The sequence below is a fragment of the Montipora capricornis genome, chromosome 2, assembly GCF_036669925.1.
Source record: "Montipora capricornis isolate CH-2021 chromosome 2, ASM3666992v2, whole genome shotgun sequence".
In the NCBI taxonomy this organism is placed as follows: domain Eukaryota; kingdom Metazoa; phylum Cnidaria; class Anthozoa; order Scleractinia; family Acroporidae; genus Montipora; species Montipora capricornis.
In genome coordinates, this window is record NC_090884.1 from 1,531,974 (window position 1) to 1,545,805 (window position 13,832).

The 13,832-nt window shown below is 37.8% G+C and overlaps 2 protein-coding genes across 2 annotated transcripts in view; one reads left to right on the forward strand and one right to left on the reverse strand.

The window, feature by feature from the left end:
* The first annotated feature begins 445 nt into the window (after positions 1–445).
* On the forward strand, positions 446–9,275 carry LOC138038327 (RNA-binding protein 8A-like). The gene is made up of 6 exons (XM_068884131.1): positions 446–546; positions 654–710; positions 964–1,041; positions 5,073–5,209; positions 8,264–8,397; positions 8,545–9,275. Exons 1-6 carry the CDS (start codon positions 483–485, stop codon positions 8,576–8,578), a joined length of 504 nt encoding a protein of 167 aa, XP_068740232.1. The 5' UTR covers positions 446–482; the 3' UTR covers positions 8,579–9,275.
* A 2,299-nt stretch (positions 9,276–11,574) lies between these two features.
* The window catches only part of LOC138038329 (WD repeat-containing protein 93-like), a 16,427-nt gene continuing 14,169 nt past the window's right edge, over positions 11,575–13,832 (reverse strand). Inside the window, exons 13-14 of the mRNA XM_068884134.1 lie at positions 12,582–12,721; positions 11,575–12,117 (exon numbers count right to left, since the gene is read on the reverse strand). Of these exons, the coding sequence (XP_068740235.1) occupies positions 11,982–12,117; positions 12,582–12,721 (276 nt within the window). The 3' untranslated portion in view covers positions 11,575–11,981. The remainder of the gene's footprint in view (positions 12,118–12,581; positions 12,722–13,832) is intronic.

The window sequence follows — 13,832 nt, forward strand, 5'->3', positions numbered from 1 at the left end:
ATATGAACTGGAAATAAACGTGAATGAAGGAAGATGAAGGTAGACTGAAGGTGGCTGAACGTGAATGACGGTAGATGAAGGTATATTAAGGTAAATGAACATGATTGACAACGGCGGGTAGATGCAAGTAAATGAACGTAAATGACGGTAAATGAACGTGATTGAAGGTAGATGAAGGTATATGAGGGTTAATGAATATTATTAATGCCGATGATGATAATTTTTTATAAATGGAGGTAAATAGATATAGATGAAGGTAAATGTTTATGGATGACTGAATATTGGGGGAAATTAAATAATTTTAGCGTGTCTTACGTAGTTGGGGACTCGTTGTGGGTATATACATGAGATCTTTGCCCTCCATTTCATCCTCCCCTTTCGCTAAAAGCGAGGCCCCTGGGTAGAAGAATGCGCCCGCGAATTGATCAAGCGTATCTTCTTAAGCATGCGCATTCGAACCCTCGAGCACGCGCTGAAAAATCATGGCGGATGTTCTCGAGGTTGATGTGGAAGACAAAGGTGGCTTTTCTGAAGACGAAGGCGATGGTAAGATTAGAAATAACATGAACTAAGTAGACTTTGATTGATCCACAGGCTCAGCTAGATTCGTGGCATCGATCGGCATTGGTTCATGATCTTTTTTTTCGTTTCAGAGGGAATTCAGAGATTGAAATCAGCTGTAACTAAGCGTAAGGGAAGAGGTTTTAAAGGTAATGTGCTTTGGTTTGTAATAATTCAAGCACCAGTGAAGCTAGGTTCTTTGCAGTTTATCAACGTTTTCTTTTGTAAATGTTATTGGTTTTTATTTTGACTTTATTGGTAGAAAGTTACAGTACTTGAAAGGAAAATTTCCATCGTTTCCACTTTATTTTAGCACTGAATCATAAACTAGCTATTGTGATAGCTGTGTCAATTTAAGGATGCTCAGTTTTAGGTGACTGTTTGTCATGTTGATCTGTTTAGGTGACTCTTCATCGCATGCAAAAGAACAGTATGAGTCAATGGATACTGATGAAGGAGGTCAAACAGGCCCTGCTCGATGTGAGTTTTTGACCATGTATATATTCTGATGTTGTCAGGTAATTTTCCCCTAGAAAGTCCAGGATTATTTGGGGAGCAGGGCTGGCACAGTGGTGAGAGCACTTGGTTTCTACCAATCACAGTATTATGTGGCCCAGGTTCAATTCCCAGACTCTGTGTCAGATGTGGGTTGAGTTTGTTAGTTCTCTACTCTGCTCCAAGAGGCTTTTTCGGGTACTCCAAATTTCCCCTCTGCTCTAAAACCAGTGTTTGATTTGATTTGCCTTAATTTACATTTATCTTATTTTACAGTGTCCCAATATTATTATATTATTATTATATTATTAGTAGTAGTAGTAGTAGTAGTAGTAGTAGCAGTTGTAGTAGTATTAGGCTTTGCCTCTGTTTTGACAGTATCCCCTATCTTGAATGAATTTGAACCCTTAACCCTAACCAGAAAACCTTAGTACTATTATTATTCAATGCTATTGCCTCAAGGTAATTCCCTTGAAATTGTCCTACTATCAAACTTTTTTGGAAACTTGGCATAATTAACATTGATGATATGGACATTAAAAAATTGCAATAAAAAAATGAGGTCACCGTGCTTGTTTACGCGTCAGCAAGCTCTTAAAATGGTGTATTTTACTGGTTGCGCGTTAAAAATTCGAATCGTTTCATACAGAATTAAGTCTTGGCTACTTGAAAGACACAAAGTTTTATTTTGAAAATAAAGCCTCTTTTATTAACATAAACAGTATTGCTTCGTTTATTGCCTGGTTGTGGGAATAGTGCACTCTTTGGGACAGTTCCGTGGTTAGCTTGAGGTCCTCGCCTTGGCCAAAATACACCCAGTACGGAACTGTTTTCCAAAAAATTCATGTTCTACTATCAAACTTTTTTTCTTCTTCAAATATGTTCTTTATTAGACTGTTCTTAGCAAATGCCTAAGAATAAAATCGGGGGTCACCGTGCTCGTTTGAGAGAAGAGGAGGGTTTATTTCGCTATCGGGCTTAGGTTGAGGGAAATTTCTTACGTTTTGTACGCGAACATGCTCATGTGCGCTCACTAATGACGCGAAAATCGTGCGCAGTAGGGATGCGCAATGAAATACTAAGGAATTACCGTATTTACCCATGTATAAGTCGATCCCATGTATAAGTTGACCCCCCATTTTTGATGGCAAAAAACGCAATTTCTTAATTTCTTTGTTAAATGTTCATGGGACACTAATCTTGTATTCTTCGATTTCAGGAAATGTGGATACACAAAAAAATCAGGGTCTCAAGCGCTTAATAGTTTTGTTATTCAACAGCTGTTGTATATGCGGGCATTTTGTCCTTGAGTTTTGAAAAAGTTCTCAGAAAATCGAACATGTAAACCTCCAACTCACCTGTTTCTTTGTTCAAGGATAAAGGGCTTTAGAGGATAAGCACAATGCAACATCACAGAAGCAGGAGTCAATCTTTGAAAATAACTTGCGAATGATGCGAAAATGTGCAAGGTTTTATTGGTCCTTGATTTATAATTTCTCAAATGACAAACAAAACAAAACTCATAAACCAAACAATACGAAGTTTGCAAAAGCATTTAAATCTGCCAGGTTTGTATAAAGAATAAAAAACATTCATTACCAACCAGCATTTTCACGCAACACGAGTGACGATGCTTGCACGCAAACACGAGGTATTGTGCCAGGTTACTAAGCCGTTGAACGATTGTGTTTTATTCGAACAAACAGAACATGACTTTTAGAGCTTTCCGCCTTTGGAAAACTAAAATTTCCAGTGTCTTTTTCATATTTGTGCTTGTGAGTATCTTCAACATTTAGAGTTGGACAAATCCTTTTTCATTTCAACTGGAATTGCTTACATTCGTTTTGAAGTCTTTTGTCATTCATTTTGAAGTCTTTTACGTCGGCTTTTGTCCACTGCCTTCGTTATGGCAAAGACAACGTTAACATTATTATGTTAATTTTGAATAAATTACTTAGCTGGAACTTGTCTCAAAATGTTTGACCCGTGTATAAGTCGAGGGCGATTTTTGGAGCTTCTTTTGAGGCCATAAAAGGTCGACTTATACACAGGTAAATACGGTACCTAAATCACAAAAATCAGTTCCTTAGACTGAACTATTTCATGAATGGGAGATGTACATACATACATACATGTGTCCTGTGGGTTGTTATCCATGAAGCCAATATTTTGTCTGATATCACATTTTGAAAGGAACCTTTTCAGGGATGAATGAATTTGCAGCCAAGAGCAACCACAATTGCAAATTCTGGAATCTCCAGAGCAAATTTAAGATGGTTAAGGAACTACCTTTATAACTGACAATACAGCTATACTTCACAGTTGCAGAAAGATTGACACAAGGCTCTGTTTTGAGACCAAATTAATTCACTCTTTCTGCAAGTGACCTAGCACTGTCAGTTAAATCAATAGAGCTTTACCTAAACATGTCTGATGATGCAATTATCAGTTTCATGGGAGAGAACTTTGAGCAAGAAAAGGTGTAATTTTATACAACAAAGCCCTCTTAGAACAATAGAAATGCATCTAGATATAATTATGATAATTTCAAAGTTCGTTACTCCTTAGAGAGAGACAAGCCACTAAATTAAGTTGAAACCACCTCTTCCCAGCACTGTTGAGTACAAAAAAAATCACCTACATGTATAATCCTTAAAACAAGTGAATCCTCATAGTCAACTATTGGCACAAGCTTCTATAGATATGGCATTTTTCTACAAGGCAACTTTAAGTGCACTTGAATTCTTCTGTCGTACTGGAACAAGGCATTGTTTTGAAATGTCTGTGTGCAATTTGTTTCAGTAATGTTGCAAAACTTATTGCAGATAAAATGCAAAATTACCTTTTATGAAATCATACTTTGTCAGGTCTTCTTGCATCTGGAATACTTTGCAATCTACCTGGACCTCTTGCAACCCAGACAATCCTTGGAGTCTTAACATAGGGTCATATGTTTTAAGTGTGATCTTATATTAGACTACTAAATATCACCTGGGCCCAGTTGTCGAAGCCTGATGAAAGTAATCCTGGATTACGGGAAACTTAAAAGTGCTACTATGATCAAAAAATTACTTCTTTTTTTTCTTCAGATTTTGAAAGTATGATTGCTCAACACTTGACTGGCAAAATTTTAAGCTTTGATTTTTATCCAAAGTCTATTTACTTTGAGTGTAAGTTTTGGATTTCACAGTCCGCCATTACTCATGTTTCAAACTGACTGATTGGACCTCAGAGGGTTGGATCTAGGGAAAAGTGACGTCATTTACAGTACTCACTAGCTTAAAATTTCAGCGTGTAAACGCAGCTTATTATATATGCAAAACACGAGTTTAAAAGTCTGAGCCCGAAACTCTGTGCTGCATATTAAATCAGCCACATACACACACATTGCATTCTTAAACTAGTGCGTCTTTGACGTCATTTTCTCCTCAATCCAGCTCTCTCAAGATTTTAAAGTTAGTAATGGCTAACCATTAACAGGAAAATTCCAGTTAAAATAAATGGGTGTCTTTTTTAATTCAAGGCTTAAAACTTTGATCAGTTACTGTTTAGTTATCATAGTTTTGAAATCCAAAGAAATATAAAAATGGTTTTTTTGGTCATAGTGGCACTTTAAACTGAAGTCCATTTTCTGATCAAAATAAGTTTTCACAAGATTTGTAGCCTCCAAAAATTGACTAGACTTTTGCTTTCCTTAAGCGTAAAATTACAAGGTTATGGTTTTTTTGACAGGGAAAAATTCAAGCCTGGGTTTGTATTTAACTGTGCATTAATGTTAATCGGTTTTGAACAACTGGGCACTGTTGTATAAAGTCAATGTTCTTTACTCACTTTATTGTTTTGAGACTACAGAAATTGGCTCATTTTATGTCCTCTCCACCACCATTATTTCATCAAAGAAAAAAAATGCTTTGAATTCGTTAAGCCTATTCTCTGTTAAACTCCTTAAAAAACCCCTGCCTTTTTTTATTATGAAGTACTCAGCAACTGGATCTGATTGTTTTAATTCATTTTAGCTGTGGAAGGATGGATCTTGTTCATTACCAATGTTCATGAGGAAGCTCAGGAAGATGACATTCATGACTCATTTTCTGAATACGGTGAAATAAAAAACCTTCATGCTAATCTAGACAGACGGACAGGATTCTTAAAGGTAACGTTTTATGAAACATTAATATTTTTATTAAAATTTGGACTGGTAAAGTGTGTTTGAGCACTGTCATTTAAAGAGGTTAAAGGACAGAGCAGGCAACATGGCAACACCTTTTCATGGAAGGTTTTTCAAGAAGTCCAATACAGATATTTCTTTGCACCATAGGCAAAAACAGATGCATGCAAACTAGTCAAGCATGGTGGACATGCTTAGAGTACATGTATTACAGATTAATATAATTAACAATTATTGGATGAGGTTTTTGTGATATCCAGAATAATCAAGGTTGAGGTAAGGGTTATCAGCTGAGGCTGATAACCCTTACCGAGGCATTGATTATTCTGGATATCACAAAAACCGAATCTAATAATTGTTTTATTATGCATTGTACAAAAAAAAATGGTCACGACAGTGAGTGGAACTGGGAATTTATTTATCAACGAGTAAACATAGACAAATCAGCGGCACATAATTCAATTGACAAAAAACTTTAAGCAATAGACAATATGTGAAAAATTGAAAAAAAGCTTGATGAGAAAGTAAATAGCAATAAATAACTGAAGAAAACAAACCTGGAGGTCATTTTTTTTGCTTCTTCACTGACGGCAAGCAACACAATCATGCACTGTGCTCATACATGACCTGATAACCTGTGACCTTGAGTGACCTTGACATGATAACTGTATAATCTGCAGTTATGACGTCACAGGCGCTGATTTCGAAAATTCACTGTAGGCTTCCGGCCAGTCACAAAAGAGTTAGAGAGTTGAATTTATAATAATAATTATTATTATTAGCTTCATCAGTTTTATGCTGGTAACAAATGATTCACACCTCCTTAAAACATGATATTGAAATATAAATGTATGTACCCTTAGTTCATTCAAAGTTTTAATTGACATTTATAAAACTGACTTAATACATGTATATGTACCAAAGGTGGAAATGCCTAGCCCCTAAGTGAACCATATAGTTTTCTAGTTAGACACTAGTCTTGTTCAGTAACATTTGAAATGTAGACATCTACATACAAACTCAAGACACACACTACTCAGTATTACTTAGTTACACATGACACACACACACACACTACATGGTGAACACTTACTGCTTATTACTACTTACTGTAGTCGAAAACATTTAGAGATTTCAAATGGCTTAGACGCTATATTTGCTTTGATAGTAAATACTGTTTGACTTTTTTTTGGGAAAATAGGGAGACTGACTTTGCATATCAAGGCAAAGCTCAATCAAGCCAATAATAGCGTGTGTTTATAATTAGTAGAATTCTATCCTTTGAATAGTTTACTCCCTCGGAATAAAGAATAATCTGCACACCTTAGGAATAGATCTACATGTAGTTTAAGACCTAACATTAATTAATTTTTAAGCATAACTGAGCTATATAATTTTATATTTTTTTAGATTTTTAGAATTTTTCATATCTTTTCTCTGTTTTTGTATTTTTGTGCTTATAGATATTATTAATTTATTATAACATCTGATATGTATTTTTATCTGATGAATTAAGACTCATTATTATTATTACTGAGATCTTTGAAATCTTACTGCAATTTTTGGTGATCATCAACTGCTAAAGCTGACAAAGTTGTTTTTCCAATATTAGTCATAGAACATGCTTTATGAAAGTTACCTTTTGACACATATCTTGTGTTATATGTGTGAACTTCACTGGCGTAACAAAAGTGGTTGTCAAAGATGGAGGGTAGATGCTTTTTGTGCCACTGGTGGGAGAACTGAAGTAAACATAGTTTAAAAATGTTCTGTAATGTGAGTAGGTCTGATACAATGAGCACCGGACTGTCACGCGGGAGGTTGTGAGTTCAACTCCGGTCGGACCAACACTCAGGGTCTCACTGTGGAGAAAGTGCACACACACTCACTCACACTCACTGAGGAGAAAGTGCTGCCTTTGTAACTACATCTGCAAATGGTTTCAAGTCTTCTCGGATAAGGACGATAAGCCGGATGTCCCGTCTCACAACCCTTCAATGTTAATAATCCTGTGGGACGTAAAAGAACCCACACACTTGTCGCTAAGAGTAGGGCACGTAGTTCCCGTTGCTGTGATCTGTCTTCTGTTGTGTATCATGGTTGGGAGGGTAAAAAAGGGGCCACAGTATTTGGCGCAAGCTGTTGTGGCGCTCTGCCAGCTTGACTGGCAAAGTTAATAAAATAAAATAAAATAAATTATAAGTAGGGTTTTTTAGTGTTATTTTATATTAGGTAATTTCACAATTTAAACAAAGAGTTCTCTTTTGGCATTCGATTACTGTGATTTTATGTGAAGACCTGTTGAACATTCAACTGACTGGAAGGAGGGAAGGGATATATCAGGCAGTAGGAAACAGCAGGGCTGATGAATTGGAGTTAGGACTATTTGTTCGGGATTCATCTGTATTTTGTTAATTTTAATTTCATTAGGGCTTCATCTGTTTAAATCCTGGATTTTTATCACGATAAATTCCTGATAGGAGGGATTTATCTAAATCAACTCTCTTGTCCAACTTCCCCTCAGCAAATGTGTCCCATCTGATGGCAATCTCATTTAAGTCACCCATATTAATTAGCTGGAACCCCAAAACTTTGCAATGGATCCCCAAATTTGAAAACCTGGATACATCTCTGAGATTATCGTGCAACATAACAGCACTCTAACATTTTTCTCCAATCTCCAAAAAAAATTATTGAAATTTCGTTTTTCCCCATAGTTGCTTTTCAATAGATTTGTTGTCATGACGTTGGTTGCCAAATTTTGTTGCTGAGGTGGACTTATGCAATCTTTTGATGGGGAAAATCGTGAAATATAAAAAGGCTTTAAAGTCAGATTAACCCACTGTCACCTTGAATGTCCTATGACGTCCCCAGTTGACAATTAAAATCGTCTGGCGTTGGACAGAGTAAAATCTGTTAAGTCTCACTCCCAGGGGTCAAAAGGTTAAAGCCGGGTTAAAGGTGCCGTTTATCTCTTATGTAAAAAAATGGCCCTGATTTTTTTTTTAAATTGGCAGTTTTCACATGTGTTTGTTGCAGGGTTATGCACTTGTGGAGTACGAGACATACAAGGAAGCGCAAGCTGCAATGGATGCTTTGAATGGGTCAGACTTGCTTGAACAAAAGATCGCAGTAGATTGGGCATTTGTCAAGGGAGCACAAAGAACATCCGGGTAAATGCATGAGTTTCTGTAGTTTATTTCCTCGTCTTTCAATTTGCAGTGGTCCTCATTGCACACTGCATGATTACAGTCAGAATTCACCATACAAGAAGACGACCTGGTTGTATCACTAACTTCATTCCTGTTTTGTTTCTTTAGATCAGGAAGAAGGAGAGATACCAGAAGATATTAGGACACCAATCTTTCTATTTGTTTTTCCAATAAAAGTAAAACTGGGTAAAGAGTATGCACGAGTTTTTACCAATGAGTGGATTATTTGAAAATGTTGAATTCTGTAATTCACTTTGTAGGAAATTTACCACAAAGACTTGTCTTTTCATTATAAACTTAATCAAATATTTCTGATTGGAAACACGAGCAAAACGTCTTTATTTTGTCAACCCTATTCACCGCTCTTAACTGAGATGATTCTCAGCTACAACTCTTATCACGAAAGTCGAAATATTGTAAAACAATCAGTGATTGCATTTGACTCTGTTTGACCTATTTTTCACATGCATGTCGCAGTTGAATTTTACGTATTTTTATTTCTTTGTGTAGGCAAAATTTATAACTTATTTTTAATTAAGAATTTTAGCTTTGCAGTGTTTAGTTGGTTTTTGTTGAAAGGCTTCTTTGTGATCTCCATCGACACGTAAAGATATCATGAACACAGACTTTAAAATCCGGGGGAGGGCTTCCCCTTAAGCATGGCTGTGCCCTTTAAAAGTAAATAATAGTTCAAAACAGTTTTGTCTCTAGCCTGTAGTTTTTTCCGTTTGCTTGTACATAATCTTTTGAACTAGTTGTTATTTGCATGGTCACAATTCTCTGTTCTCATCTTACTACTTTAACGTCTTAATAAATTGTCAATGAAAGTCTGTTTCCTATTACAGTTGTGTTTTTTTATTGTCTTTTTTTGTCTTCTTTATGCTCAACATTTCTCCATGGGATTCCAACTTGCAGTTTTTGAGGAGTTATATGGAGGTATATCTATGACAAAATGCAATCCTCTGTAATTGATATTATAGTTATTTCCAAATCGTGAATGCATCGATCCGAAGCTGAAGGGCGAACACTCGTTTCACGTATCATGCAGATAGTCAAAATGCAAAAAGGTATACTGGTTAGGCATAACGCGAAAAGGCAAAACGCAAACAGGCATAACGGAAATAAGAATAACGCGAAAAGGAATAACGCAAGTGGACATAAGGTAAAAAAGTATAATACAAATAGGAATAGCGCAAAAAGGCAAAACGCAAAGAGATGGAAGAGGGGGATGGGTATGTGATCGCGCCTGCAGAAACTCCTGGTAGCGCCTGCAGAAACTCGTGTCGCTGCTTCAGATAGCACCATTTTGAATTGAACGTGGCTGCAAATCGTGCAGATTCTTCTTCACAGATATAAAAAACGCACAAAAAACACCAGGTACCCGCGCAGCATTGACTTCGTTGTAGAAGTTTTCTGTCATTCTTCGAAGACTGGAGCTGTGCACTCTGAAGGCAAATAGTTTCAGCTCTTAAAAGGACGTCGATTAATTGTTCAAATCGAAAAGAAACAATCACTTTCGAAACCATTTTTTTCCTGGCATACTAGTTCACTTCAGTAAGAATTCTCCTCAAATATTGAGCCAAGGCATTATGAGTGGACGAAGAAGGTATCGCGCGCTCGAACACCATCTCTCAAAAGATACGTTATTTTAACGAACGCTCATGGTTCGACTTCGGCCCATGCCCACGTCCTTCGACCGCTGATCATGTCGCGTGATGTCTATTTGTGTGCTACCTTTTCGCGTTATGCCTATTCGCGCTATACCTTTTTGCGTAATGTCTATTCGCGTTATACCTATTTGCGTGATGACTTTTACCAGTATGCCTATCTGCATGATACCTGAAAAGGGTGTTCGCCCTTCAGCTTCGGATCGATGCATTCACGATTTGGAAATAACAATATCACTTACAGAGGATTGCATTTTGTTACAGATATACCTGCAAAGAGTTAAAAGTAATCTTAACAATAACCCAGTTAAATACTCTGGACTATTTCGGAAATGACTGACACCATAAAGTTTGTTTTATTTTATGATTACGAATCGTGTTTTGCAGAGCATTGTGTATTAGTCCTTTCCACACTCTTAGCCTGTCGGGACGGGGAGAAAACCATTTAGAACGAAGGGAGAAACTAGCGTGAGGAAGAAAGAAGACTGCGTCGAGGCCCCTCCTGCCTCTTATTTTCCGTGTAAATACTGATTTTTGTTTAGAAAAGGCCGACTGATTCTGTAAGTGACAGGTTATGTATTATTCTTACACGTTATGTACAAGTAGCCGGGTTATCACGGTGAGCAGGAAAATGTACATGCGTTCGTGAATGCGGACACACTGACCACAAAATTCAAATAAGTTTTTTTTAATATTCAATGTCCAAGGCATATGGTCGAGCAGTGCTTCATTACCGAAACCCTATTAGGGGTTATCGGGGTACGTGATATATATATATTTATATAACCCAAGTTATTCACGGATTTTGATTGGTTCTTGCCTATGATCTATTAGAGGACAGACGCACGATTGACGTCACCATCAGCTTTTATGCGAATAAAGTTTAATTCTTTATTATATAAAACAAATAGATTCCATGCTGCCGTGGGTCTGTTCAGTAATAGATCACAGAAGACGTCAAAATGTGGTAAGAACATCAGTGACAAATTCGGCTATCGCCTCGTGTGCCACTTTTTTGTTCTCACCACATTTTGACGTCATCTGTGATCTATTACTGAACAGACGCACGGCAGCATGGAATCTATTTGTTAAATATATATATATATATATATATATATATATATATATATATAAAGGTGAGGCTAATGAAACCAACACATGATTCACTGTTACTCCGAGTTTCGTGCTTACGCACTCATCAGACAGTCATGTGTTGGTTCATTAGCCTCACCTTTCTACGATTTAGCTCTACACTTATGTGTATTGAGCACTATTTTAACAGTGTTGGCAGCCTTATTACTATTATATATATATTTTTTTATTTATTTATTTATTTTTTTTTTTGGGGGGGGGGGGGGGGATTTAACCGGATACAGGATATTTATGGAAGAGATTCCGGGATACTGAGCATCAAAAGTAGATTCGTTGGTCAATACGGAGGGCGAAAATAGATAAAACGATACTCACAAATGCGATTAATTTGTATTTTTCCGTCAAATATTCACAATATCGGTCTCTCCAAAGAACGTGTTTGAGAAAAGCCCTCGCCCTCCCCCTCCCTCCAGGTGCACAATGACGTCTCAAGAGTAACCGGCATTATAGGGATACAAACCACAGGAATTAACGGGATACGGGATACTAAGACCCCCCTAATGGCGCCTCACTACCAGTCATTGATAAGCAATGAACTGAATCTCTCGGCTGCCGAAAATGATCTGCGAAAAACAAGGCCTTGCAACCGTCAATGTCGGTATAACTTTGCAACAGAACTGTTCAACTTTTTCTTCTGGTTGAAACGAAATTTTGACGGGGGATAGGCATGACACAATGGCTCTGCAGCTGCCTTTGTGCCTGTGAGTGTTGTTTAGAAAAGAACTATTAATTCACAGCCTTGGATGTAAGCCATATTGAATGGTTTCTTCTAGTCTTGCTTGTCTGGATGTTTTTCAGTTCAGTTTTGAATTGTGCCCATCGCTGCTCCAGCCTTGATTGCCTGTCTCCTTGACTGACAAGCCTGGTATGAAAAAAACAAAACAAAGTCACTGTTCACATCACGAGATTTGCACAATCATACACGACAGACTTCACTGGAGTGGAGCTAATCATGATTGCCAAATCTAGCCAACAGTTATCACGTCTTGCTTACATTATGAGCTCGAGGCCATTCGTCTGCTTACCACCCACTCTACTAGGAGAGGTTTTTCTTTGTCCCACTCACCTTCCAATACCCAAAAAGCACTCAAGATCGTGCGGAAATTGTCTTCATCGACTCGCCTGATATCGAGTTCCAAAACACTGTTCAAAGAAGCTCCTTATCTATTTAATAGTTCTCCTCACAAGTCTGATGGTGCAGATTCTAAGAAATCGTTTCATTCCAAGTCAAGCAGATAACCAATACCGGTCAACGTTGCACATGTAGCCTTCCTCTCCCCCCACACCCCCCCCCCCCCAAAAAAAAAAAGTGAAGATATTTAATACCTTTGCTTTATCAGGGAATGCAGCCTTCCATCAATAGAAGTGTTTGTTTTGTACAGTGTGGGAGGCACAGAAATGTTTTCCTTCCAGTATTGGTTAAGTGTGGGGACGGATTTCAGTGAGAAGCAAAATGGTACAGCTGTCTGAAAAACAAACAAAGCACGCCAGATTTTCAAAATGGCACTGATTGGCAGTGGAAAGTAGCCTGCGTAGCAAAAAAACCATGCCAAAAAAAGTACGGACTCTTAACAGTTTTCCCTTGATTCGTTTTTCCACGCGATATTAATAAATACACAAGACAGTGGCCTGACATGTAGACAAAAACTGTTTAGGCACGTTTTCAAGCCTCCTTGCCTTTAGTTCCAGTAGAAATATGTTCAAAGAGAAACCCGAAATAGAAACACTTTTTCCGTCTTGCAAACGGCGGACCAACACCCGGGGTCCTAAAAGTGCTGCCTGCAAATGGTTAGACTCTCTAGTCTTCCCGGATAAGGACAATTAACCGTTGGCCCCGTCTCCCAACTCTTTAATATTTATGAATAACCTTGTAGGACATAAAATAACCCACACGTTTTCCGCAAAAACGAAGGGCATGGAGTTCCCGGTGTTGCATGTGGTCTGTTCGCATCGGTATAACATGGTTGGGAGGGTGAATGTTCGGAGTTACACACTATACCAGCTATATTACCAAGCTACCCTAAAATCCGAGGGTAAAAAAACATATGATGAGTCAGTTGGCAAACAAGACGACTTCCTTTCGGTCACAGGAAAGACTTCTTTCTCGCTGTATTAATTGTTGATAACTATTCTGTTTCTTGCTTTTGTTTCGCTCAGAAACGAAACGTATCTATTTTGACTTCAGGGCGAACCATTTACACAGTGAGGTCTAGGGCGTAGCTAGTGGGGGGGGGGGGGTCCTGGGGTGCCCGTGATCCCCCCTTTGTAGGCCGTTTTTTACTCAAACAACCTACAATATTCAGGTTGCGAAAACGCGAGTACCCTCTGTTTGACACAGTGTGACCCCCCCTATGAAAAATCCTGGCCACGCCCATGGAGGTAGAGTGGCCAATCAAAACAGAGTTTGTAGTTGAAAATCTAAACATCTATGAGATTTAAAAACAAACTTATGAACACGTGAACCTGAAGTATCGCAAATCATAATCCTGACAAACAAAAAGCGAAGGAAGTGGGTCATAAATATGAAGTTTTGACTAGTCGAATGATTTTGGGTTAGATTAAAGCGATATATTGTTG